The sequence below is a fragment of the Rhinolophus sinicus genome, linkage group LG03 (assembly GCF_036562045.2).
Source record: "Rhinolophus sinicus isolate RSC01 linkage group LG03, ASM3656204v1, whole genome shotgun sequence".
NCBI lineage: Eukaryota > Metazoa > Chordata > Mammalia > Chiroptera > Rhinolophidae > Rhinolophus > Rhinolophus sinicus.
The window spans coordinates 24,370,071-24,397,353 of record NC_133753.1 but is presented as its reverse complement, the minus strand read 5'-3'; the positions used below and the strand labels follow the sequence as shown (position 1 = coordinate 24,397,353).

General features: G+C 51.4%; 1 protein-coding gene across 1 annotated transcript; it reads left to right on the top strand.

Annotated features, from left to right (window-relative positions):
* The first annotated feature begins 3,974 nt into the window (after window positions 1-3,974).
* Window positions 3,975-23,303, top strand: VSX2 (visual system homeobox 2). The gene is made up of 5 exons (XM_019733296.2): window positions 3,975-5,133; window positions 6,427-6,511; window positions 10,385-10,508; window positions 20,339-20,519; window positions 21,294-23,303. Exons 1-5 carry the CDS (start codon window positions 4,764-4,766, stop codon window positions 21,617-21,619), a joined length of 1,086 nt encoding a protein of 361 aa, XP_019588855.2. The 5' UTR covers window positions 3,975-4,763; the 3' UTR covers window positions 21,620-23,303.
* Window positions 23,304-27,283: the final 3,980 nt, after the last annotated feature.

Genomic DNA, 27,283 nt, shown 5'->3' with positions numbered 1-27,283 from the left:
AGTCTCAGACTTGCTTTTCACCATTGTTCGATGCTGCCAATAAGTGAACACTGGGAAGAGACAAAAGCAACATATGTAGGATGTTTTTCTTTTCCTTTGAGAGGCTAAGGAAGGGTTAATGCTGAGGGAGGGCGGGCTCAGGGAGTTGCTGAACCCCTGTAGGTGGTGTTTTAGGGGGATGACATCCTCTGGGGAGCTGCAGGTGGCACCTGACAGGAGACATGGCCTCTACAAGGCTGGCTTGAAGGCATTGCCAAGAGTCTGTTCCTTCCCTCCCTCTCTGGGGCCCTTCAAGAAAAGTCCAAGGGTATAGATTATTATTTAGAGAACTAGGAGAAAGAAGGCAACTGGCCCAGGTGTTTGACGTCAGATGTTCTTAACAGCCCTGTAGTCTGGAGATTCAGCAGCCTTGCCCTCAGCAGCCCGTCCCAACCCCTTTGGTGCTCTTTCCTTTCCTCTCCCCCATTCTCGGTGTGCAGGATGGTCGCTCAAGCATTGTGGGGTATCATTTGCCTCCCTATACCCAAGGTCCCTTCCTCTGCTTGAGGCTCTGATTCCATCTTCAAGAAAACAAGGCAGCGGATTTGGCCTCTGCTTGGTCCTTAGCAGCTGCATGTTCCAGGGGAGGTCACCTAGCTTCTCTACATTGTTTCCTCACTTGAAAACTACACAACTTTCAGGGTAGTTGGGAGGATTCATTGAGACAATGCCAAAAAGTCAAGATGTTAATAAATGTTCCTTGTATATAAGTTAAATGTGACTCAAAATCCTTCTCATTCTCCCAGCATCTACCCCTTTACTGAACAAAGGGAACAGACTCTCTCGTCTAATAACAAGAGGAGGCGACAACAGGCCCTTTGGGACTCTCTCAGGAGACTCTCTGAAGAACTGTCCAGCACAACAAAAGAAGCTTTACTCTCACAGGGGAAGCCCCAAATACACAGGAGCATTTTAAAAAAGTGAAACGCAGGCATGAGGGACAGATTCATAATGTGATTATTGACTCAAACACAGATCCTTTCTCCTCCTTCCATTTTCTACCCTTCACTCTCCAAAAATTGCTGCTGATGGCTGGGCAGTGACTCAGAGAGGCAGCTAGCAGGGCAGAGTGACATGGCTGCAGCTGGTGCTAAAAATGACCAGCACCAAAGGAGAGAGATGGCATCCTCTCTCAACCCTGCTCTCCTTCTCTGAGCCTTATTTTTAATGGGGGGACAGAACTCCTGACCTGTTGGAGAAGTGGAGTGGATGTAATGCGATAAGGGGTCTGGCACCCATTCATAATAGTAGTAAAAGCCATGACGCATTGAGTCCCCAAGGCCGGGCGCTGCGCTAAGTGCTTTACAAACACCACCTCCTTCAGTCACTGGCCCAAACTCCACGGAGGCCAGGACAAGCTCTGTCTTGCTCCTACCATATTGCCGGCCCTCAGTACAGGATCCTCCTGCGTGAAGTAATAATAACCTATGCTCACAGGAACCTTCTTTTGTATACTCACGGTGTAACCTTATTCACCATTTTTAGCCCTGTACAGATCTAATCTTCATGATAATTTAAAAGAGTAGGTACTAGCATTATCCCCCATTTTATGGATGAGGAAACTGAGGCACAGAAGGCAGAAAAAAGGTGGGTAACTTTCCCAAGGTCACTATGCAAGTGATAGTGCAGGAGTCTGAACCCAGGAAGTCTGACTCTAGAGCCCGTGCCCTTGACCCCTCTGCTAACTCAGGGAGTCAGGGGATGCTCACAAGTTCCGTGTCAGGCTGTTTTATAGGTAAAGCAACCAAAGCTAAGAGAAAAGTTAAATGATTGGCTCAAGACCACAGAGCTGTTAGGTGGCAGACCCAGGATTTGGATCCAGTGTGACCAAGCTAAATGCCTCTGAAAAGGTATACTTCACTCCCCCCACCACCAGCCCAAGCTCTGGGGCCAGGCTTTCCCTGTAGGGCACCCCCCAGAGTCCCCAAATGTCTTGAGTCTGGGTCTAGACTAAGCTGGGCAGCTGTGGAGCAGTAACAATGACACCTAAAGAGCAAAGACAGCCCCCAGGCCAGGAGTCTGTCAGGAGTCCAGTTCCAAGGGTGGGACTGGCTGTGAGCTGATGCTGGGCCCTCCTTCCACCTGTAGCTTCTGGCAAGGATGCCTCTCAGAGAGCCTGGGGTGGTCCCCCTCCCTAACCTCCCAGGACAGGATGGTAACTGTCTTCCTGGGAGAAAGAACTGGCAGCGTCAGACACAGGGTTTGGTCAAGAGATTTTTCATCCTCACCTCCTGGCAAGAGCAGCTTCCATCACTCACATACTTGTTCTCCATCACTCACGTCCTTGCCCGTCAGCTGGCATCTGGCTCATCGCGGATGTCCCGTGATAAGTCAGGGACATGACAGATGCCATTAACATAACATCCTTATTCATCCTTCCAGGGTAGGCTGGCATGGAAAGAGGTCGAGAGAAGGGTGGAGTCAAAAGAAACAGCTTTTGACACCAGACTCATTTGAGCTTGAGTCTGGCCTCTGCTGCTTTACTAGCTAGGTAGCGTGGGACAAGTTACCTAACCCCTCTGGGAACCTAAGTTGCCAAATTCATAAAATAGGAATAGAAATTATCTGGAAGCAAAGCCACTGCTTTGCACCATTCACATTGTTGTGTATGTGAGTGGGCCACATGGAACCCAACTCCACAGCCTACAAGGCAAAGGAAGCCTTGAGACGGCATATCCCTGAGTCTGCGCCTTGTAAGTAAGAATAGCTATGCTAACTTTCCGATGTGGAACCAAGGTGCTAACAGGTTTGTTGTGAGGACCAGAGATTATGCCATGTAAAGGGGCTAGGGCCGCATAGGTGCACAGCAGGCATGGCATTATTATGCGACAAGGAGGCAGCCCCTGGAGTGAATAGTCCACCTCTCCCAGACACCTCCTGCACTGACAAATGCCCCTGCCTAGTTCCAGCTCTTGTTTGGACCAGGTTGGAGTAACTAGAGACCCACCTTATAATAGCCTTGTTAGCAAGGCCTCAGTTTCCATGTCCTATAGGGTCTCCTCTTACCTCTCATTTTGGCCCCATGGTGACCACAAAGGGAGTTATACACTCCTTGGCAGAGGGCTAGGGATAGTTGGCGGGGGGTGGGGTGGGGGGGGGTTATACTATTGGGGTTTACAGCTGACTGCCCAAGAAATCCTGAAGGGAATCTCTTCCCCAGCCTGGTTTTCCAGTCTCTGCCTAAAGCAGCTGACTCTTTCTTTATCTCTCCCCCATAGGGTGACTTCAAGTCAAGAAATAGTTATTAAAAACCTATGGTATGCTCGTCACAGTGGAGAAAGGAGTGCCAAGGTAAATAAGACAGTCCCTAGCCCCAAGAAGGTCACAGAAGAGTTAGCTGAAGTGGTGGAGTTCAGGGACTCGGGTCCACGGTGAGTGTGTGTGTGTGTGTGGTGTGTGTGTAGAATCAACTTCACTTGACATTTGGGCCCAAAGGGGCCATGCTCTCTGCAGAGCCCTCAAGCAGGAAATCAGTAGCACTCCTGCCCATCTTTGGAATTCAGGCTTTTCTCTTCTCTCCAGGTGAAGGCCCTGCCCTGCCTAAAGCAGTTTCCTGCTGCCTCTCAGCTGGCCCAGTTGCCTACAATTCTGTAGCTTCCAACACAGGAGTTAGTCAAGAGATCCCATCAACTGAGGATAGAAGCTCACCTTTTAATTACCTCTCACACCCTCCCACCTCCCTCCCCCTCAGCATCAACAATTCCATCCTCTTTATTCTGTTTAGTCAGTGAACTCTGAGATACTGGGATTGAACAGCACCTCCAGGAAGGCAGCTACGCGTGGAAGCTGGGGAGCACCCCGCACCCCAGGCCCCAGCAGCCCCAGGCCTTGTCGGTCTGATTTACTGCAGAACCTCTAATTCCTAGGCCTAGTAAAGTGCTCCATATATATTACTTTGAAGTCTTTCCATGGGTGTTGGGCACACTTCTTGCTTACACTAGGAAGACGTTCAGATATCCACGGTTGTTCTCCAAAGGAAGTCACCACTACTCTTCTTTCTCAGCAGGGAACCCTATTCCTTTATCATTCATTCATTCATTCATTCATTCATTCATTCATTGGGCCAATACTTACTGAGTAGCTCTTCTGAACTAGGAGATAAGCCTTGATATTTCTTCACACCCTGGCCAGCCCTTTCTTTTCTCCCTATTGCCACGACATATCCTGCCCAGGGCACTTGCCCCTCCCTTGTGCTGCCTTTTGCTCAGGGGTCCCATGTTTGGGTTTTCTTTGACTTTGCCCACCTGTATAGAAGTTGAGGGAGGGAGGGAGGACTCCCAGTCTTTAGCATCTGCCCTCAGCCCATCCTTCCACCGCACCACAGGGCCATGTCCCAGCCAGGCTCTGGCCAGAATCCCAAGCCACCCTACCTCCTGGAACTGCCCTGAATTTATCTCAGCTTAGCCCCTGGGATCCCTGTCCGTAGGCCTCCTGCAGAGCTCACCCGGTGCTTGGCCCCCAGCACCCTGGCCCCTGGTGCTGCCTGCGGCGGGAGCTACCAGCTTTTTGGAATTCCTAATCGCTCCTGGCCCCGGTGATTGGCTGCTCAGCTCTGACCCCGCTTGGGCTGCCGCCTGGTTGGATAAAAGGGGAATCTCCTTGGGGCTCCAGAGCATTAGACACCGGAGGGGGCACCTGGGACCAACTTCGCAAAGCGGGGAACCCGGCGGGGGGGTGGGGGGAGCAAAAGACCTGCGGCCTCGGCCCCTCCAAAGAGCCGGGAAATGACGGGGAAAGCTGGGGAAGCGCTGAGCAAGCCCAAATCCGAGACTGTGGCCAAGAGTACCTCGGGGGGCGCCCCGGCCAGGTGCACCGGGTTCGGCATCCAGGAGATCCTGGGCTTGAACAAGGAGCCCCCCAGCTCCCACCCGCGGGCTGCCCTCGACGGTCTGGCCCCCGGGCACTTGCTGGCGGCGCGCTCCGTGCTCAGTCCCGCAGGAGTGGGCAGCATGGGCTTGCTGGGGCCTGGGGGGCTCCCCGGCTTCTACGCGCAACCCACCTTCCTGGAAGTGCTGTCCGATCCGCAGAACGTCCACTTGCAGCCTCTGGGCAGAGCGTCGGGGCCGCTGGACACCAGCCAGACGGCTAGCTCCGGTAGGTGAGGGCGAGGCTGCGTGGCTACCTGATTGGGGGCGAGAGCCGGGACTCCTCGCCGTCGGCTCTCGCTTGAATTGCAGGGCCTCCTTCGCACGCAAAAGTTCGTGCCAGGCCGGGAGGTCGCAGCTGGGGCCTGGGTCCCGCGCGCCCAGGACAAGGGCCGGGAGAATGCCCCGGCGCCCGCGGGGTTTCATCCCCAGCGTTTCCTGTCGCCGCGCTGTTCTCTCATCCCGGTGTTGGGCCCGGCTTTGCCGCGGCGCTGGGTTGGGGGCCCATTGGAAACCCGGCTTGGGATGTCAGCACCCATGGCGCGGGCTGGCGGCCCCCAGCTCCGCTGCTCCACTGCAACACTAGTATTCCGGAGGACCCACGCTCCTGGAGCCCGATTCCGTTCTGTGCGCTGGCGGCCGGGGAAACCGGTGCCCGCTTCGGCCCCGGCCTCATGCCCAAAGTTGTCTTTTCTTTTCCCCTTTTCTCCATTCCAAACTACCCGCGTTGGTCGGCTGGGGGTTATTTTTCATGCCATGAGCTTGGACAACCCGGCCATGGCAGCGGCCGACGCGCCACTCTCTGCACCTAAGCGCCACAATATAACGGATCCCGGCGACGGGCGGGCTCGGGGGCCCCTGGATGACCCCGCTGCTCCCTCCCGGGGCCGCTTTCCCGGCCTTGTGTCCCCGCCGGCTCGGGCCTCCGGTTTTTGTTGGCGCTTCATAATCCCCCGGATTTTTCGTTACCGTTTTATTTATTTTTATTTGGAGGAACAACGAAAAGTGTGGCGTCGCAGTCTCTCCAGTCTCGAGCGGGGGCGCATTGTGAGGGCACTGAAAAAGGGGCTGTGCCAGGGGAGCCCCCAGCCCTTACCGGAGCCCAGCTCCCTGAGCCCCGGTTCCGCTCCTTGGGGCCACCTTTCGGGCCAGGGGAGCCGGGGCTGCAAGAGCAGAGCAGGACGCGGAGCCCGTGGTGCCACAGGAGATCCCAGCTACAGCCCCTGAGGCTGCCGCGCTCCCCCGCCGTCCCTGCCCCCAGTGCGCCGGGGCCTCAGACTCTCTTACAACGAAATCTGCTCAAAACCAACGGATTGGGGCGCTGGCGTGCATAGGGCCAGCCTGGGTTTAGGGATGGAAACGACCTCGCGGAGGCCTTCCCAGAGAGAGAGAGAGAGAGCAGGCCCTCGCCGCTCCGGGACGCGGCTCCAGTGGGGCCCTAGTGGGTTTGGGCGCCTGATGTTCTCCCGCGCAGCCCAGCGCGTCCCCCATTCTGCCGCATGTGCTTCCTCCCGCTTTTCAGATTCTGAAGATGTTTCCTCCAGCGACCGAAAAATGTCCAAATCGGCTTTAAACCAAACCAAGAAACGGAAAAAGCGGCGACACAGGTAAGGCCCCTGCAGCGCTTTCTGTTACCTCTCCTGCTCACTACCTCTCCCCACCCATCCTGTCATACCCTATTGGGTCGGGTCTCTCGGACCCTATTTTCGCCGACTCCATATCTGAGTCCCGAGGCTGCGCCAGGGCGGGGATCACGGGTGTGGTTTAGGGGCATCTGCCCCACCCTGACATCCAGCTGCACCGGGTGAGGTTGATGAGCGGTCCCCAGGAAAGCGGCAGTTTTAGGCTTTCTCCTCCTTCTTCCGGAAAAAGGAGAGACCCCCACAGGGCCACGCCGGAGCCAGAGAGAAGCTGGCGGCCCCCAGATGCTATCCTGGCATCAGCACATCCGAGAGCCATGCACACACCTCTCGGTGGGGAGCTCGGCTCCCACCTGCAGCCCAAGCTGGTTCCTCCGCCCTCTGCCCTCTGCCCTCTGTCCCCTGCCCCGGCCCTGTCTGCTCTGGCAACCCGTTAGCTTTCTGCTCCCACCGTTTCCCAAATCTCGAGCGTGATATCTGCCTTGATGGAAAATTTTCGTTAAGCTTCTGCTCTTTTATGATCCTGAGATACTCTTTCCTTCCCTGAGCCTCAGTTTCCTTGTCTGTAAAATGGAGAGAGAGGGGGAAGTGTGGACTGGATGACCCCACCATCCCTAGCTTGAGTGGAGTGGGCTGTGCTGGGGCACAGACGAAAAGAGAGGGTTTTTAAAAATATGTCTTTAAATAGACATTGCTTGCACAAAATTAAAATTCGATAGATGCCACAAGGTATATCCTGAAAAGCAACCCCCCACCCCAGACCTTGGACCTGCATACCCTTGTAGCACAAGTGCTACAGTTCCGTGTGTAAATCTACGAGGAGTTTTTTAAGGAAATGAAGGAGTGAGAACCAAAAATCTCCCTGTCTGCCAGCGCTGCTTCCAGGCGCCGTCCCTACGCTCACCGGGGGTCTGTTCCCCCAAAATCTCTCTCTCCGCCCATGTCCAGGTGGCGCACCCCCAGGGTCCCGCAGGCTCTCGGGACATTTCCCCACTAGGGAGCTCTCTGCCTCCCTGCTCCATCCTCCTCATCCTCTTCCTCCAATTTGTTCTCAGCCACTTGGCACCCTCTTTCTCCCGGCGCTTTGTTTCTGTCTTCCTTAGCCCTTAGAAACTCCGCTATTAAACCCCTTTGAAAACGGCTTTTCCTGACCTCAAAGGTTCAATCTTGAATGAGGGTGTACTTTGACTTGGTTTCTCGGTGACCTGGGTTCATTCCCTTCAGACAGCTGTTTGTTTTTGTTCAGTTTGTTTTGTTTTACTTTAAATGGAAGCAATTGTTTAGTCCTTATCTTGGGTCGTTGTTTACATTCATTCACCCAACAAATATTCACTAAAAAAACCCTCTGATGCACCCATCTCGTGCTGGTCTTAGGCTGAGTGATCCTATCGGCCTGGAGACCAGGGACGGAGCAGACCTGGGAAGGGAAGGCAGGTCACAGTCTGGCCAAACTGCTTCTGTGTTGGTGCAGGAATGGGGTTCTCATAGCCCCAGAAAAAGCATCCCCCAAATCCTGGGTGCCCCAGCAGTGTTTCAGCATCAGAACATCTGCCTAGTAGATGGAAGTGGTACTTGGAACTGGCCGACCCATAGCCCAAAGTCCGAGCTTAAGGTTCCTGACCCTCTGTCCTCAGCTGCTGCCCTCTCTACCACGGAGATCTTTGGGAGCTTTGCAGGGTTCCCAGGGAGACAAGACAACAACTTACCACCTGCCCTAGGTTTCTGGCTATATCTGAGGCATGAAGGGAGCAGATTATTGGAGAGAGGAGAATGGTTACTGATTGCCAGTGCAGTTTCTAATTAATAAAAAATGTGTTTTCCTGAGCTTCTGTCATGTGGGGATTTCAGGTAAGAGATCCTGGAATCTGGTAGTGAGAGATGGACATCTCTTTATTTCCCAGAAACACACTGGGCCTGGCAGGGGTTGGAAGAGAGAAGAGAGGATGGGCCAGCAGCTTTGGGAATCTCGCTGAGTTTGCTCTTCTCTTTCACCCAGAAGGCTCAAACAGGATACAATGGGAACCTGAAGGGTCTGAGGGTCTGCAGAAAGCCAGAAGCAGGCTTTTTAGAGTCACATTGTAGCAGCAGAGGGAGGTTCCCTGGAGAGCCAGGAGTGTCAGCATCAAAACATGGATTGGCTCCCAGGCAGAAATGAGGGGAAATTTGGGGGATTTGAGGCTTTGTTTTCTTTTTGGAATTTGAGCTCTCTCAAGCAGAGGCTAACACTTGAATGGTTTTTAAATGATCTATGGTCAGCTGTCCCTTTTAGCTTTGGCCACAATACCTATGTGCCTCAGTTTCCCTAGTTTTGAAAAGGACTTGCATGTTTTGATTGTTTATTTTGACAATCTGTGCAGGAGCCTTTCAGTAACTGGCAGGAGAGAAATAGAAACAGCAGATCTTCAAAATTCTGAAGAATTAACTTTCTGTTTTCATAAGCATTTCCCTGCTCTCTCCCACCCCAAGACAATAGGATAAACTGTGTAGACTCAAACCAGCCATTTTCTACAGAGAGCAGAATCTTTCTTCCTTACATATCCCCCAGCGTAATCCCGTGATATAGTAATGACAATACCAACGCAAGGAAAATATAGGGCTTAACTTTGTACTTTTTCCTTGTGTTAGGTGAGGGTGAGGGCGACAGTGAGGGATTCTGAACCCCTGTGCTGTTCCCGGGGTCCAAATTCTAGATCAAGCAAGGAAGGTACCACTTTTACAAGTTGAGTTTGTGGAATCTCGACTCTATTGCCTATTGGCTTGTTGATGAGGATAAAGGTCACCTAAACCTTGATGAAATTAAGATCTACAAAGAGAAGAATTTGTATCTGTAAGTGGGAATGAGTGTGTTTATTCAAGAAAAAGGGGGGTCTATGAATCCCCTAATATTGGAGGCAAAATTGTATGTATTGGAACATATTTGTGTGCACATTTTCCTAGGGTGAGAGAATGTAGCTCTTACCAGGTTCTTAAAGCAGTTTGGCCTAAAATAGGTCAATGTAAACTGCTCTGCGAGGGTGGGGGGCTGTGTAGGTAGTTTCTCTCAGGGTGACCTGAGTCGGGCTCCCCTGAATGGGGCTCCCCTCTGGGTGTGCAGCTGAGCCTGTGTGGGGAGGATGGTTGAAAGACAGCCCTTGCCTTCTGAGCACAGGAGGGGACCATGCCCCTCATCTTCCTCACCCTTTAGTCTCCAAGGGCAGCTCTGAGGAGCTGATGGGTCTGGGGGTAGGGGGGTGAGTGAGGAGGGTGGAGTGTTGGGGGGGCGGGGTTGACGATGTGGGAAATGCAGTTCTCAGTTGTGAAAACACTGAGGTTGCAGCTGCATTTGACCTTTTGGCGAGTCTTCGAATTTTAAGTGCAGTTTGAAAGATCAACTCTACTGTCTGAGAGGAGCCCAGGAAGGGAAGCTGGGCCCAGTGGGCTGAGGCATTTATTTACCGGATGCACTGTCACCCTGTATGTGGGAGAAAGAAGAGGGGGCTTCTGCAGTTTTCTAAAATTTCTGTCTTAACACCCTTTCCCCCAAAGCACTTCTAGAAAGATTCCCAGTATGAAATGTCACTGAGGGCAGAACTAACCCTCAGCACTACAAGAAGGGTAGTGTGGGCCCTCAGTCGTGACTGAAGAAGAGTCCAGAGTGTTAAGCTATGAGTGTGTGTCAACATATGTGTGTCTGTGCACGTGTGTGTGCGTGTGTGTGCGCGGCAGTGTGTGCCCAATTGTGCTGAGACAGCCTGGATGTGGGGTCTGTTCAGGAGGCATAACAGAAGGCCATTCTATCCTCTCTGGGACAGACTCGTTCTGTTTCCAGCATCCTGAGTGTCCTGGTTTTGCTCCCCTCAGGACAATCTTTACCTCTTACCAGCTAGAGGAGCTGGAGAAAGCATTCAACGAGGCCCACTACCCAGATGTCTATGCCCGGGAGATGCTGGCCATGAAAACGGAGCTGCCAGAAGACAGGATACAGGTAACAGAGCCCTGAGTCCTCTCTCTCCCGTGTTCCCCACTCTTGGGGACAGCAGCAGTGCAGGCTCCCAGATACTTATCTCCCACGCTCCCTGCTATGAGCACCTGCTTGCCTGTGATGATGGTCTCGTGAAGAGCAGTCCGTGTAAGCTCACAGGTATTTGCTGAACACCTCTCACATGAGATGGGCACTGTTCAGGGACAAGAGTCTCAGCGGATGTGCTCGAGCCTGCTGTTCCAGACTGTAGGCTTCCTGAGGAGTATGTCAGACAGACCCCGAGGGGACCCGTGGTGGGAGGAGTTCTCGGTGGGTCCTGCATCCTCAGCAGGGTTTCTGTTGTGGCAGATGTCTCCGAGAAACAGCTAAATGTCCACCTCAAGGCCAGAGGTGGCCCCAGGCCTCTCGGGGTGCCTGGAGGTGGGGGAGAGTGGTTTCTAGCTCTGACCCCAGTCTGTTTCCCTTCCCTCCACTCCTCTCCCCAGGAGGAAGAGGATACCCTCTCCCTTCCTACTTCCCATCCCGTCTACCCACCTGAGGCTCCTTCCTCCTCACAGTTCAACAGCTGGCCTTGCGCTGAGCTCCTGCTCTTTTACTTCTCCCGGGTCTGGCCCAGGATGTGGCTGGGGACATGTGCCTGCATGGCGGCACGTTAAGCCCTCCTCCTCTCCGGAAGAGCTTTGTCATAACCAGCCACCGATGTGGGCTGGGAGGTCCTCAGCTGGGCACAAGTCCTCCTTTCATTAGCAGCAGGACCTTCCAAAGTACAGACTCCCCCTCGCTGCGCAGGAGTGGGGCTGCTTAATCATTTCTTTGGGAGCAGATGAAGTCTGATGATTTCTAGACCAGGCCTCCATGAGGAAGAAGAAGTGAGTGAGGTGGGAGGAACATATCCAGAAGATCTGGATTTGCCTTAGCTGGATCGCAACCTTAAATGAAAGCTGATCCCATCACCTGGCTGGTCCAGTGTCGTTCACTACTGAGGCTGGGAAATGGGGGGTCCTGACACTTCCTGGAACCCCTTCTGCTCACATCTCTTCCTAGTCAAGGTCCTTTGTGTTTCCAGGTGTGATATGTGTTGGGGGTAGGGGTGGGGCTAGAGAAGGAACCACAGAAGTTGTGTGGATGGCTCTGTGCTTTCTCACCGGACAACCGGAGAATGGGAAATGAGGCATGAGCTGCTTTTCCAGAAGAGCCTTTCTCTCCCTTGCAAATCTATTTGGAATTTCAGTCAATGGCTTTAGCATTGACACTAAGAATAAGCTCAATTATGCATAAGCAGATTATCTGTTTGGTGCATTATCCATGATGGCCTGGATCCATGATACCCCCACCCAGTTGGGTTCCGGTGGGGTAATACTGGGTATTGATTCTGAATCGTGTACGTGCGTGCATATATGTGTGTGGGGGGGGCTGTTGTGTACAAGCCAAGGCCCAATCCAGTTGATGTATGGGGGTAACCCCTGCCTGCCGTCATTGGCACAAAGTTGGCTATTACAAGGGTGGGGTGGAGGACAGACAAACCCCCTCTTGAGTAGAAGGAAGGAACATCTTGTCTCTTGCAGTGGGTTGCCCTAAAAGCTGTCTGGCTACGGTGGCGGGAGTTGACAGTGTTTGTAACTGCCTTGCTGCAAATGTTTCAGCAGGTGGATGCTGGGCTTAGGTTCCCTGGGGGGTGTCTGTGGGGTGGGGTCTAAAGCCACCAGGACCAGCAAGGAGGAGCTGGAGTGAGGAGTAAGTTGATTGCCCTGGGACTGTGAGGACTGGCTGTGGGATGTGTGCATGTGGGAGAACGGAGGCAGGAATCTCTCCAACTTGGCGAGCACTACATGGTTCTTTGCTAAACGCTGCCCCCAGATGGTGTTTGTGGGCTGTCAAATAGTCTGACCCCAAATTTTATACCAAGTGGCCTGGGAAAGGTCATAGTGTGTATCAACCACAATCACAGCTGTAATTTACAGAGCAGTTTCTGTGTGCCACGTGTTCTAAATACGTGACATGCACAGGAAGGGAGGGAGGTGTGGTGATTTGGGGCACTGACTCTGGAACCAGACTGTCTGGTGTATGTCCTGGCTTCACCAGTTACCAGCTGAGTTACTATGGACAAGTTGCTTCACACACACCCCCCCAGAGCCTCGAATTCCTCATCCATAAAATAGGGATAATAATGGCACCTGCAGATGCCATGAGCCGTATGTATAATATGTTCTGAGTGGTGCCTGGCACGTGCCCCACGCTCATTCAGTTTCAGCTCTGATCTCATTAAATCCTGGTGACAACTGGTGGGGTAGAGACCATTAACTTCTTTTTATAACTGAGGAAACTGAGGCATAGCAACTTCCCAAGGCCACACAGCCAAGTGGGGGACACAGGGACCCACGTCTGCATCTTGGGTTTGAAGCCTATGCTTTGACTTGAAGCTGGGAGAAAAGAGATGGTTTGAGGTCAGGTGAGGGCCTGTACCAAACCTTCTTTATAAAAATAACCAATATTCATTGAGCACCAGATATTGTTCTAAAAAAAAAGAAATCTAAAAAGCCTTCTCAGGATCACCTTTCTCACCAGCCCCTAGTCTGTCATTGATGGAATGGGGGAGCAGGACAGGTGGCGTTTGGCTGCCCCAAGTGGACAGCTAGGACACACACCCTCGCTGGGTCAACCCAAGTAAACCCCTGGGTGTTTGAGGTCTCCGGTCTCATGTCTAATGAGAACCCAGTGTGGAAGTGAAAAGTCAGACACATCTACTTCTAATCTTTGTTTCCCTGCCAGCAAGCCAAACTCTGAGCCTCAATTTACTCATTTATAAAATAATAATAGTTTCTTAAAATGCTAACTTAATAAAAGTATTATTACTGGCATTATTAAGTACTCACGCTTGTCCCAGATATTAAGTGCTTTAAATGCCTTGTTTCGCTAAATCCTCACAACAACTAGATGAATGAAATGCCCTTCTTATCCTTATTTTGTGGATGTGGCAAATGAGGGGCTGAGAAGTGAAGTAAGGAGTAGACTGGGATTCAAACCCAGGACGCCACTATGAATGTCTATTCACATAAACTGGAATAATCAATGCCAACGGCAGCGATGATGGGCCAGCCCCGTCTGTAATTACCTATTTCCTCTGCCTTAGGGCTTGGACGGTAAGCACTCCTCGCTCTGCAGCTCTCAGGGTTGCAGTGAAAGGATACCCTGATTTGTTGGATGAAGACGAGATTCCAAGTCTCCATATCAGATAGTCACACAGTCCTCTTTGTGTCTCCAAAACATGCTGGGATGTGGCATTCTGGAAGCCTCTGCAAGATGTCAGCCTGGGGAAAAGGAAGTGGGTTTCCAGACTGATTTTATTTCCTCTGTGAGGTCCCTCATCCCTAGACTTATAAGATTGGGGTATAAACATACATTCACTTATTTGTTTACTGTATTCTTTTCTGACAAAAGTCGTACTTACCAAAAATGCCTATGTGACGGGTATGTATGTGCAAAGTGAACAGGGTCCACATCACCCCCAATTTTTGCAGCTTGCTGTGAGGCTGAAAGTTGGATTCTCTGACTAGGGCTGTTTTGATTCTGCCTCTTTTAAGTGGCCCCTGCTTGAGGGTAGGGAATGAAGTTTTAGGGGATTATATTCCAGAAGTTAGAAGACAGGTGCATAGATGGGAAAGGGTTGCAGTGTGTCTCAGCCTGGGACATGTATTAGAATCATAGGGCAGCTTTTTAAAATACCCCTGCTGGGCTCCCGTGGCCAACAATTCTGATTTAATTGCTTTGGTGTGGAGCATTGGCATCTGTATGTTTTTGAAGCTCTGCAGATGATTGGGGGGGGGCAGCCAGTGTAAAAACGTTGGGTCAGAAACTCAGGAAAGGAGTTTCTCTGTTTTGAGTGTGTTAATATGAGTGGAAGAAAGTGGAATTTTGGGTGACAAGGTAGGATGAGGCTGGAGATGACCTGTCAAGTATGCAACGAAAGATGCTGCCGGGGGCTGCCGGGAAACGTGGGCAAAGCTGCCCCCTAGTGGACAACAGAGGCTGCCGCAAAGCCAGGCTTCTCTGAGCCTGAAGCTGGGACTGGAAGGGGTGTGCTGAAATATGGTGTCAGAAGTGCTGAGTGAGTGTGGAGTGTGAAGTCATTAAATCACACCAGCAATGAGCCCAAATGAATCAGCTTCCAACCAGAGGAGAGGAAGGAAACTGGGTGAATGTGATGGAAACTGCCACGTGGCCAACAAAGCCAAGCCTGATGGCATGGAGCAAGATTGGAGGGCAGGGTTTGGGGTAGCCAAGTGACCAGAATGTACAAAGACCACGCTATTAAGCAAGATGTCTCTTTTAGGGGGGCAATCCTGGAAGGACCTCAGGGTTTCCTGGGACATCTTTGAGGGAATGAACCCTGGGCATGTTGTCCTGTGTGGATACAGGGATGGGAGCTTTTCTGGACAGGAGCTGTGTGATAACAGCAGAAGCCATGGGCACAGCCACAGCTGCTCATGCTGGTTACCCACATATAAAAAAAATCTGATAGAGTTTCCTAGTCAGCTTGCTGTGTGCCTTTGTAGCAGAAGAGCACCCATTTGGCAAGAAGTCCATTCCTGGGTCCAGTACATATTCGGAGGCACAAGCTCTCAGGACCCTCTCTGCCAGCTGTGGAGGCATCTGCCAGACCAGCTGTTGATAACCAGAGGCATCTTACCTGGGCTTCCTCACAGCTGCTGGGGCATCACTTTTGAGGGGAAATGCAGGCTCTTTCCAGAGCTGGAAGACCTCAACTCTCCTTTGCCTAAGAGTCAAACCTGGTGACTCTTGGTGTCACTTTTGGGTCCCTTCTCAGGAGCTCAGAGCCCTGAAGTGTAAGGCATGGCTCTGGTCCTTGCTGGGGCCTTGATGCAGGTTCTCCTGAAGAGTTCTGGACCTGACTTCCATGTGAGAGGAACGTCTCTTCTAGAAAGTGGGTAGTCAGGGAAGTGAGTGAGAGAGGGATTGAAGGAATATTTTGGGCTTGCCAGAACTAAGAGACCAAGTAGGAAAAAGGGCCTAAATGCTGCAAAGGAATCTCAAAGGTGAGAGATGGAAAGACCTGGCTTTATGTGAAAAGTAGCATTGAATATTTGCAGGACAGCAAAGCCTCATCTCATTGCATTTATCCACAGAACTCATCCAGAATCCAGCCAATGTTTTTTTAGTTCTCACTATGTACCAGGCATTTCCCAAAGTACTATTTTGTTTAAGTTTTACAACAAACCTTCAAGGAAGTTATATCACAGGGCAGATGAGGAATGGGAACCTCTGAAAGGTTAAGAAATACACTCAAGGTCACAAAGGCAGTTGGAGGCAGAGCAGGGATCTCCAGCCTTGTCTTCTATCTCCTGATCACAGCCAACTTGCAGGGAGTGCTGGGCAATGCATGGTGTTCTCTTGCATTGGTGCTGCAAGGGCCTAGAATACATTAGAAATGTTGGGAGAGTTGCAGGGACATCTGTTTAGCCCTTCTGATGCCTGGAGTGGAAACTAGAGGCTATCTGTATTAAAATCTTACATCCTGAGGGTTAGTTCTGTCCCCACCCCCCCAACCCCCATTTGTTATTTGTCAGTCCACCCTTGCTAAAGGGCATGTGGAGGAGGCCAGAGGGGCAGGTAATGCCATTGATTAACCTGTGCCCTGAGCAGACTCCCACTGATTTTCTGCGGTTTCACTGAAATTATAAGCAGCATTTATTGAGCACCTTCTGAGTGACAAGCACTGCTTTTAGGTACTTTCATTTATTTCGTTAATCTTCAAAACAACTCTGAAAGGTAGGTATTACTTTATGTTTGAAGAGACTGAGACTGAGAGAAGGTAAGTAACTTGCCCAGGATCACACAGCCACTTTTGTCAGAGCTGGGAATTCCAGTTCAGGACTGGCTGACTTCAATGTTTCTTGTAAATCTTGAAGTTCTGTTAACACATACTGGTTGCTTCTGGGAAGGAAAGAGAAAGGCCAATATGAAGAATGGTTAGGGTTAATTCTAATCCCTTGTCCACTTCCCTCCGAGGCACCATTGCCACAGCTTCCCTGCCAACTGTCCTAAAAAGAAATTGTTTTGGCTGTCCAGGTTTCCTCCATAAATTGGAGCAGCATCTGGTCTTTGCAGAGAGCCAGGCATTCCAGGAGCCCATAACCGAGTGTCCCGATGACTCCTAGTTTGAGCTACCAGCTGGCACCAACTCCCCTGGGAGTGTCTGTGGGCAAAGTCTGATCTGCAGACCAGTTATTCATTTGCCCAAATGAGGAGACCCAGGAAAACGGTTCTGTTTACCGGCCCCAGATATGACCTGAATCCCAACTCTGCACCCCCTACTTTAGTGTTCCAGTAAGGATGCTTTTTCCACTTGAAAGCCCTGACCCCCATCTCAAGCACCAATGCTCATGGAATCCTGAGGAAGCCAGGGCAATACGCCTTCCCAGGCAGCCAGACTGGTGGGGAGGGGAAGGAGTAGAAACTCTGACTTTCTATACAGTCCATTCTCCAGAATCCCTAAATCCAAACTGTGCTGAAAATGGACAGTTCTGTCGTAAGTTTGTCATTAGAACTTATTAGAGACAAAAACCATACCAGACTTTATGCTCTTTATTTGTCCCTGTTAGTGTGAATATGTATGGGTTTTGCTGAAGAAATCAAAATGGGTGGTTTTGATTACAGTGTGCTAGTGCTGCAAGATGTTATGTGACATGTGATATATGCATCACCTAGTCTTTCTAAAATCCAAAACATTCTGAGTCTGATCCCACAGGTTCCAGTTAAGGGGCTGTGGCCTTGTTGTTTTATAATGTACTGTGTAAAAGCAGGAAGGTCATCTCCTGACCATGAAGCAGATGGCTTCCTTAGATTCATAGAGAGGGCCTTACCAACCCTCTGTGGTCAGACTTGGTGCCTGGAATTCTATCACCGAGAGGTTCATTCTTTGCTGTCTTCTCTGAGAGGTTGATGAAACCAGAAGTCACTTAACAGCTGTATATGGATTAGTCCTTTTAGACTTTACCTCTGTGGGAGAAGGCAGCTTGAGACAAGCGGGTACTTGGAGAGAGTGACCAAATGATAACGGGAAGGGAGATGGGGCAGGACAGAGGTCTCAGACAAACCGCAGGCCCTGGGTAGGGCAGGTAGTCAGACAGAGACCCTGCAGGACAAGCAGGCGGCCCTGGGGAGAGATCTATACACAGAATAGAACCAGGCCAGGACTATGGCCGAGTTAGCCCCGGCTTGCATTGCTCACCTCTATTTAGCGCACGGAGTGCAGCCATCTAGTGGCCTTCAAATTACAGAAACCCTTTCCTAGGCAGGGCTCACTCAGGGCAGTCTGGGTCTGGACCAGAGGGAGGCCTTGCGCATTGGCTTCCCAGCTCCCGCAGGAGGGCCTGAGAAGGAACGGCAGGTGCCAAAACCGGTATTAGCAAAGGTGTGTTCCACGCAGAGTGGGACCAGCCATCGTTTTCTACAGACGCTGGCCAATGTCAGGGTAGAGACCAGGGGTGTCTGAAGCTGTGTCTCTCCCATTTTTAGAGGTTCTGGTTATTTACAAATGAAGAAATGCCAAAACAGGGTTACACACATTTAGGTCAACTTACAGCTGTGCGGTGTTGAGGCAGCCCGGCAGAACGTGTCTGTGACCACCCAGATGTTTGGGGTGGTGGGGATGCGAGGCGGAGCGGCTGGGGCGCCCCCTGCTGGATGCGGCCCGCCGCGCTCAGCCGCTGACTAGGGGCTGCCGGTGGCCGCCGAGGCGCTCACTCCGCCACCTGGCGGCGGCGGCGGGAACCGCGGGGGCGCTTGTATTCCTAGCCCCGCCGGCCCTTGCTGGAGCCTCCCTGCGGTCGAGGCAGCAAAGGGTTAAGCTGTCAGCGGCGCGATGTTAAACAGGTGTCAAAGGCGCTCCATATATCTGCAGATTGAAATCAAATTCTTTGCCGTATCAAAAGATAAATTACCCAGGCGCTGCCGCGCGTCCCACTCATCACGCCAGCGCCAGACGGCAAGCAATTTTTTTTTTTAATGTGCTAACGACCTAATCAAGCAATCAAGTCGGAGAAGATTGCAGTGACCCGGGCAGCCATCTGCCGGCGGGCCCGCATTCATTTCCCGCGCCCCCGCGCAGGGCGGGGGCTGGGGAGGGAGCTGCCTGGGGTAAGAGGGGAAAAAATCCTAAACAAATTAACACCCAATTTTCCCCTTCTAATTAGTTAAATGAGGAGTGTTTGGGGTCCCCCGGGGAGGGGGAGCAGCTCGCGGCGCAGCTCGAGCTGCCTCCCCAGCATTAATTAGTGCGGGTCAATGCCACGGCTCCCGGGAGAGCAGCCGCTTTAATTTCCCGTGATATTTCAGTGCCTGAGGCCCATCGATTCAAACTGAAATTAACTTATTTTTCAATCAGCCCAGGGCTGCCCCTGGGGGTGACTCTTCTTTTGCCGCCTGCTGAATAGAGCTGGAGCAATTTTTCATCAAAAGCTGAAACCTCCGCTGCCTAGGGCGGGGGAGAGGGCCTGAAGGGAGGGCGGGGGACCCTGTGGAGGCTAAGGAATGGAAATCACTGAGGAAACTAATAGATTTTTCCAAACCCGCCTTTGCCCACCCTTTATTTCCCCACACACACTTCTGGGGAGCCTTGGGCGCCTCCCTGCCCTGGGGGATCAGGGCCCCAGGGGCTATGAAGGGACATGAGGGGCCCAGCAGGGCCTAGAGTCCTTCCAGTGCCCACCAGTTAACCGCGGACGTCTCACCTGCTTGAGGGACAGTGCAGCTGTCCCTGGTTCTGGCTCTGGCTCCTGTCAGCTGCTGGAAGTCTCAGAAAGCTGCTTTGGGAGACCAAGAAATCTCCCCTCCCCCAAGCATGGCAGGGACCTGGGAGCTCTTCCATGCAGGGTCAGAGTGCTCCAGACACCCCCCAGGGCACCCCACTTATTCAGACCCTGCACCAGTCAGTTTGGGGGCCAGAGAAACATTCCCTAGAGTGCTCCCCACTACAGTTTCCTAGGTCCCCACTCCCATTTGCTCCTCACACCGCTGAGAATTTTTGTCTTCCTTCCCTGACAGAGGGATGGCTGCCCAGCTCTCCCAAATATTCAGTTAGGTCCAAACCTGTGGAGAGCAGATGAATGGAGGGCACTAAGGCATGGCAGGGCTCAGCCAAGACAAGGCAGAGAAGGGAGCTGACTCAGGCCTCTTGGGAGCATTCACACCTCCACTTTGGGGGGGGAATGGGCAGTTCCCAAGCTTCACGATACCTGGGTGAAAAGCCCTTTGCTCCCTGAGTCCACACTCACCTGGAAGTCTTCGTGGGACTGCTCTGGATTCTGGACTTCTGGTGGACAGGGAGCTCTGAGCACTGCTAGTCTGGCCCCTTGGAAGGAATTTATCCCTCTGCAAGTCAGAAAAGAGATTCTGTTTATACACTGGATGTGTGCATACTTGGAAGACAGCTCCCAGGGTCTGCTTCTCAGTTGCAAACTAAGAACCACATTGGGAAGTGCCCACCTACAAGACCCTTGTCTGGGAGGCGTCCCTATTCCATCTCTCTGTAACTCTTTGGTTTAAAAAAACAAAAAAGGACCCATTTCACCCACTGTATTCTCACAAGAACTTGTGTCCTTGTTCTGGATATCCCTGAGCCTGGAAACCCCCTGGGGTACTGCAGGGTAGGTGAGCTTAAGAAGAGACACCTGAATGGAGAAACGGGCAGTCACAAGGAGATGGGGCTGCTGGCCATGGAAGGGGTAAGGACCTTAACAGACAGACACTGGGGTAGCGACCTCTCAGACCATACCCCTGGCCTCTCAGAACACACCTGTTCGTCTACAACGCAGGTCTGGTTCCAGAATCGCAGAGCCAAGTGGAGGAAGCGAGAGAAGTGCTGGGGCCGAAGCAGCGTCATGGCGGAGTATGGTCTGTATGGGGCCATGGTGCGGCACTCCATCCCCCTGCCTGAGTCCATCCTCAAGTCTGCCAAGGATGGCATCATGGACTCCTGTGCCCCATGGCTGCTGGGTAAGAGCCCGCACCCTCCTTGGGGCCCTGCCCCTGTGGCAAGGAGAGTGGGCTCCCCTAAGAAGGAGACAGAGCCCTGGAGCAAAGGGACTTGGCCACAGCTGCTTAGCAGGAGGGAGACCCTCCCAAGCAAGCCTTCCGTTCTCCCTTGGGGGGCTCCAAATGTAGGCTGGGCTTGGGGCTTGGTGTCTTATACCTGGCACCCACCTATGGGTGCCTAAGACTTTCATCCTGGACGGGTCCCTGACTGTGCGTTCTTTTGTCCTGTGAGGAGGGTGTGACTGTTGCCTGAGGGTCTGTAGCCCCCTCTTCCCTTGTGGGAGGTGGGCTTGTGATAAATGAAACTGCCCCTCTTGGTGATTGAGGGAACCCCTAGGTCCTTTTGGCCACCATCCGGGTTTGCCCAAAGGACTTCTTCCCCCTAAATCTCTCCACCTGCCATCTGGGCCTATGTCTGATAGCAGCACCAGCCTATCTTGGGGTTCTATGACCAGGAGGGAGGAATGGGACAGAACAGACTATCTGGGAGCCAGGTGTCCAGGGGCTTGGCTTGGAGAAGCCCTCTGCAGGCCTGGTGCCCAGTTGCTTATCTGCAACCCCCGCACCCAACTCCTGCTGCCCTGACCCCAGCCCCGGGACTCGCGTGACTGCGGTGTGTGAAGCAAGGCTTTCTGCTTGTCCTTAATTCTGGCCTCTCTCTATCTTTGCTGTTTTCAGTTCAAGATGGCTTTCCCAGGCGCTTTTCTAAACCCGAATACCAACAATTCTTTTTAGGGATGCACAAAAAATCGCTGGAGGCAGCAGCCGAGTCGGGGAGGAAGCCCGAGGTGGAGCCGCAGGCCCTGCCCAAGCTGGACAAGATGGAGCAGGAGGAGCGGGGCCCCGACCCCCCGGCAGCCATGTCCCAGGAGGAACTGAGGGAGAACAGCATTGCGGCGCTCCGAGCCAGAGCTCAGGAGCACAGCACCAAAGTGCTGGGAACTGTGTCCGGGCCCAACAGCCTGGCCCGGAATGCCCAGGAGCCAGAGGAGGAGGCGGCCATAGACGAAGACAGGCCCGCAGAGAAGCTGAGTCCGCCCCAGCTGGAGGACATGGCTTAGGTCGAGGGTGCGCTGCCGCTGGAGCCCCAGGACTCTGCTCTTCTCCAGGCCTGTGGTGCTGGGAGGTGTCCCAGAGGCAGGGCCCAGCCTGGCCTTTGCTACCCTCCCACTGCCCCACAGGCCCCCTGTGATCCCTGGTGACTTCAGGCACAAATCACTTCTGGCCGAGGCTGTGGGCCATGCTGAGCCATCCCCTACCTAGCTAGCCTTGACCTCTTCAGCAGCCTCCTCATCCCAACAGCCTTGCCTCAGAAACTTTCTTGCTGCCCCAAACCACCCCTTCAAGCCATGTATACTCAATCCCTTCGCGACTCTCACTGTCCAAATCCACCCCTCACTCTGCTCTCTTGCTCTAAGAGCCCTCCCTCCCAGCTCTAACCCCTGGGGGAATTCTGCTCCTCTCAGGCTCACGGCCCTGTCAGGGATTGAAGACCTGCCATCCAGAGCCCATGACCTGAGCAGACCAGTCCTCAGCCAAATTCTGCTCCCCTCAGCCTGCTCCTTCCCTCGGGTCTGGGCCTGGGCTTCTGCCATGTGAATGTACTGCCCTGTAGGTCCAGGCACAACCTCTGCTCTACCCCATCAGTGGGGCCCAGAGTCCACATTAAATTTGGGAAGTCTCCGCCTGGGCCTCTTGGCCACCCTCCATCTCCTGCTCTTCATGGTCACCCTCAGGAACCCACCCTTTCCACACTCAGCCTGCCCCAGCGTTCATCCCAGCACAGGTGGCAGTACCGCATGTGACACCAGGGTCTGTGCTTTGCAGTCAGGGGGCACCGCTCACAAATGCTGTCTGTCTGCATTGTTGGGAATCCAAGCCCTCTGCTCTGGGCCCTTGGGGCTGTGTTCTGAAGCATCCTGACTCCACTGAAATGCTGCCTGTGACCCTGACTTGCTATGCAAGGCACCCTTCACCTAGAGCTTCTAGCAAATTACTGGTTTGCATGTGCCCTGCCGTGGAGCAACCCAATCCAGCTGTTAAATGAACACCTAGGAAGCCACAGACCTTGACTCAACTTCACCCAGGCTGTCCTTGGGAGGCCAAGCCTGGAGTGGGCCTGGGGTATATGTAGTCATCAAGGCTGGTCACAAGAAGGGTATGAGAAAAGGCTCCAAGAAGAGTAAGGCAGGAGTCGGTGTTATACCCAAACTAAGCAACAGGGACTCACACCTTTATGCAGGTGTATGTCATGTGCATGTGCGCTAAGAGTAAGACAGAGAACGGTGACCGTGTTGGAATAGGGGACTGGGGGCTTCTTCCTGGCTGCTGATGAGAGAACCTGTCCATACTAATGACCTCTCTGGAGCTGCCCCTCCACCCCCAGGCCAGGCACATGTCCTCCTCACCCCCATGACATTTCTTTACCATCCCACCTCCTTTGTAGGGAATACCTCGAGAGCGAAAGGCCTGACACAATGAGTTGGGATTTTCATTCCGCATCAAAAGTTGATTTCTTCTTCATTCCATTCATGGAACTTTCCCCCCAGTTCTTGTCTTTGTCCCCTGTTGGTTTGAAGTGTTAGACTGTAGCCTCTCGAGTGTAAATAATGTACATAGAGTGAGAAGAAAGAATCTTGATATTGAGGTGTTTGAAATATGGACCTGTAATAACTTCTAGGTATTCTAAACCTGTGGTTTCTGTGCCATTTTCTGTAAAGATATAAGTAAGAATAAAATTGATGTAAAAACAGCAGGGAGGGGTCCAGGAGTCCTCCATGAGTGAGGAGGATGTGTGTATGTGTGCATGGGTAGCATAAAAAGCAAATCCATGAAGTCATTTTTAGGTTAAAATTACTAGATTCTTTTAAAATTACTCCAAGTGTAGGACACCGTGGCCTTTCTCCACTGAGCTAATATTTGTCACTTTTCAATGACATTTATCACTACGATATGGGACCCTCCTCCATTGCAGGCACAACTAAAATATTCCAGCCGTGGAGCCCCTAGGTTATTACCTGTGACTCCTTCCTGCTTCCTGCACAAGAGATTGCACTGACCTTTCCCTCTGGCGCTTCCTTACAAACAACCTTATTTCCTTCATACCTCAGGTAAAACCCACAGCCTTACCTCAGCCCCCAAGAGGAGTGACTCCCTTCTTTTTGTGTACACATATGTACTCAAATATCTTACACCACAACATAACAACATTACACAGCAACAAACGGAAACGATAACAGTATCTGGAACTGAAAATCAGACACACATCTGCTAAACCTCTGTCAAAGAGAAGGGAATAAACAAGAGAAACAGTGGAGGAAGAATGCACGAGATTGCCTGCAGACAGCTGGGACCCACTGGCTTGATGATGTGTTGGATGGAATTACAGATGAGAGCGTGCAGGGAGCAGAATAGAGAGGTTATATTTGAGCTGTTGGCTCAAGAAATCTCATAAGATTGTTTCAAATTGGCTCAGATGTTGAACTCTCTCACGGAAGAGGTTTTTCTGGCAATCCGTCATTGAAGGGAAATGACAGCGGGTCGGCAAGGGTATTTTAATGCTCCCAGACCTAGAGCCTGGGGGGCACAGGTGGGAAATTTCTGACTTTTATGTGGTGAAGGGAAAGATCCAAGAGCCTGGCTTCAAGGCCGGCGCACAAGGGGCTCCTCCAAGCCTTCCCAAAGCATGGCAGGCCTCCAGGGGGCTCGTTGTCACCCGCTGGGGTAGGAGTGCCCTTCCCTCACTCTGCCCACTCCCAACACTGCAGGAAACACACCGCTACTCATCCTTCAAGGCCCCTCTTCCAGGAAGAGCTTAGAACCTGTTTTCTCAGTATGAGGGACATTCCTCCATGATGGGATTTTATACATTATCTTGTAATTTTTTATTTACAAGTCTATCTTCCCCACAAGAGTGATTTCTTCAAGGGTGGGGATTACATCTTATTCACTTTTTTATCCTCAGGATCCATCAAAGGGCCTGACACTGAATCCATTGTTGAATAAATGAGTGAATGAATCTTCTTCTTCTAACTCATCCATTCATTCAATAATTTAAAAACATTTATGGAGCATTTGTGTACCAGCCAGTGGGTGAGGCACTGTGGATAGAATGGTGGGCAAAGCTGTCCTATTTGGAGGGAAAGACAATTCAAGTAATCACACATATAAAATACAAGATGGCAAATGCTCTAAGGGAGCACGAAAGCATAACCGTGGGACTTGGGTCAAGGTGTTTAACCTCTGAGCCTCTCTGTCCTGTGTTCTAAGTCAGAATAACACCTGCTCAGTCTCAGTGTTACAAGGTCCCACATGAACCCAAAGGAAGAGTGGCCACACCAACGCAGCCTCCTTAAGCCCGGGAGTGTGTGTGTGGGGGGGGCGTCGTTGGCAGCTGCCCCACCCTCAGTTAGATCTGGGGGACAATTGGGACACTCAGAGGCTTGGGAACTGCCAGAAATCCTCCTGGACAATCATTCCAGGGGATTGACCCTGGGAAGAGGCATGCAGCTCTCTGCAGAGGGATATGCAAATAAGCCTACGAGTAATCAAGGAGGGGAGAAGCTGGAAAGGAAAGGAAGGGCCTGGACAGCAGGACCCCGTGTGGCAGAACAAAGAGAAGTCTTACTGGGAGTTGACTGCACCCGTGTTGGGGGCTTCTCCCCAGGATCCCAGAACCTGGAAGGGAGATTTTATTCCAGCCTCCACAGACCAAACAGGCTGCCAAGAGATGGCTGTGTGCACCACGAGCATATAAAAGGGCAGGAGGGACTGATTTATGAGGGCGGCTTGGAGCTGCTGAGCAGGCCTGGCAGGGATAGATGAGAAGGAGTTTGGCAAGGGGAGGCAGGGATGAGGGTGGGGGAGCTCCTGAGGCCTAGTCCTGCAGCCTGCAAATAAAGTGGGACCATGATATGAGGAATCTCTAGGACCTAGTCCATCCAGCCTCCCATCTCCTGCTTCCCTAGCTCACTGGGGACCTCAGAGTCTTCCTCCTGCTCCCACCAGAGCTTCAGTGCCTTCTCCTCTCAGATGCCCCTGGGTGTGGAGGTGTGGCACCCCACCTAGCTCATCAGTTGTAGCAAAGGTACCATAATAATGTAAGAAGTTACAGGGGAAACTGGAGGAGGGCTCTATTGCAACTCTCTGCACTATCTTTGCCATTGTTCTGTCCATCTAAAATTGTTGTAAAAATAAAGTGTATTTTAAAAAATACACTAGTTTGTTTTCTAGAGGGGAAAGAAAAAAACAGATGGTTTCTTTGGGTTAGAACTTTTAGCTGCTCCTTTCCCTGTCTCTTGGCCCAGAGCTCTGCTTACTGAGTGTGCCAGTTCAGGACCCCACAAAATCACCCAGGCACCCAAGACCCACCTTGGGGGAGCTGAGACTGGGCAGGAGCCACGTTTTCTGGTGTTTCCTTGCCACCTATTCCTTCTTTAGGTCTCTCTCTTGTCCCCTCCTCCTGCTTGGCTGCTCTTCAACTCAGGCAGGAATGAAGTCTCTGCTTCATCATAGCGGCTCCATTAATGTCTCACTCAGATCAACCCCTCCCAATGCTAACTCTTCTCCAGGGCTGTCTGTATGCTTCCCTCCCAGACTCCTCACTTCTGAGCCTTGGCCCTCTTCTGATTTACCTCCATGGCTCTACTCCCAGGACGGACTTCAGGGAGTCTGTCCCAGGAAGGGATCAGGGAGTGATGATTGTAGATTTGCTCATTTCTCCTTGTAATTCTACCTTGTTGGTTACATTTGCTAGCTCATGGTGTACTGTCTGCTTGTGTGTTTTGTAAGTTAATATGACAATTTTTTCCTCTCTTTTTGTCTGTGAGAATACTTGGATTGTTTAAATGTTTTTCCTGGTCGTCACCTTGGGGCTAGTCTTCCGTCCCTGCATGGGCATTTAAAATGCAAGTTCCTAACCTGCAGTCACCTGCTGAACCCACACACCCATCACTGCTCTGGCTCTCACACCTGGGATTTCTCTTCTGGCTTCCTAGTTCAGTCATGCATTATTCTTGCTCTTGTTGTATTTTATTAATCTCTAGGTGATCTTTTGTGTGTGTGTGTGTGTGTGTGTTCCAATAAATCTTTTTTAATATTTTTTTATTTTTCAATTATAGTTGACATACAATATTATATTAGTTTCAGGTGTACAATATAGTGATTAGATATTTACATACCTTACAAAGTGATTCCTTCGTTAAGTCTAGTACCCACCTGACACCATACATAGTTATTACAATATTATTGACTATATTCCTTATGCTATACCTTATATCCCCATGACTATTTTGTAACTACCAATTTATACTTCTTAATCCTTTCACTGTTTTCATCCATCTCCCCAACTCCCCTCCCATCTGGCAACCATCAGTTTATTCTCTGTATCTCTGAGTTTGTTTCTGTTTTAGATTCCACATATAAGTGAAATTATATGGTACTTGTCCTTCTATGCCTAACTTACTTCACTTAGCATAATACCCTTTAGGTCCATCCATGTAACAAGTAGTAAAATTTTATTCTTCCTTTTGGTTAATATTCCATTGTATATATGTACCACCTCTTCTTTATCTAGTCATCTATCGATAGAGACTTAGGTTGCTTCCATATCTTGGCTATTGTAAACAATGCTGTAATAAACATAGGGATGCATATGTGTTCTCAAATTAGCATTTTGGGTTTCTTTAGATAAATACCCAGAAGTGGGATTGCTGGGTCCTTCTTTA

Coding starts and splice junctions, on each gene's coding strand:
- VSX2 (XM_019733296.2), top strand. CDS start 4,764: ATGACGGGGAAAGCTGGGGAAGCGCTGAGCAAGCCCAAATCCGAGACT. Junction 5,134..6,426: donor CAGCCAGACGGCTAGCTCCG/GTAGGTGAGGGC, acceptor CCCGCTTTTCAG/ATTCTGAAGATGTTTCCTCC. Junction 20,520..21,293: donor CTGTGCCCCATGGCTGCTGG/GTAAGAGCCCGC, acceptor AATTCTTTTTAG/GGATGCACAAAAAATCGCTG.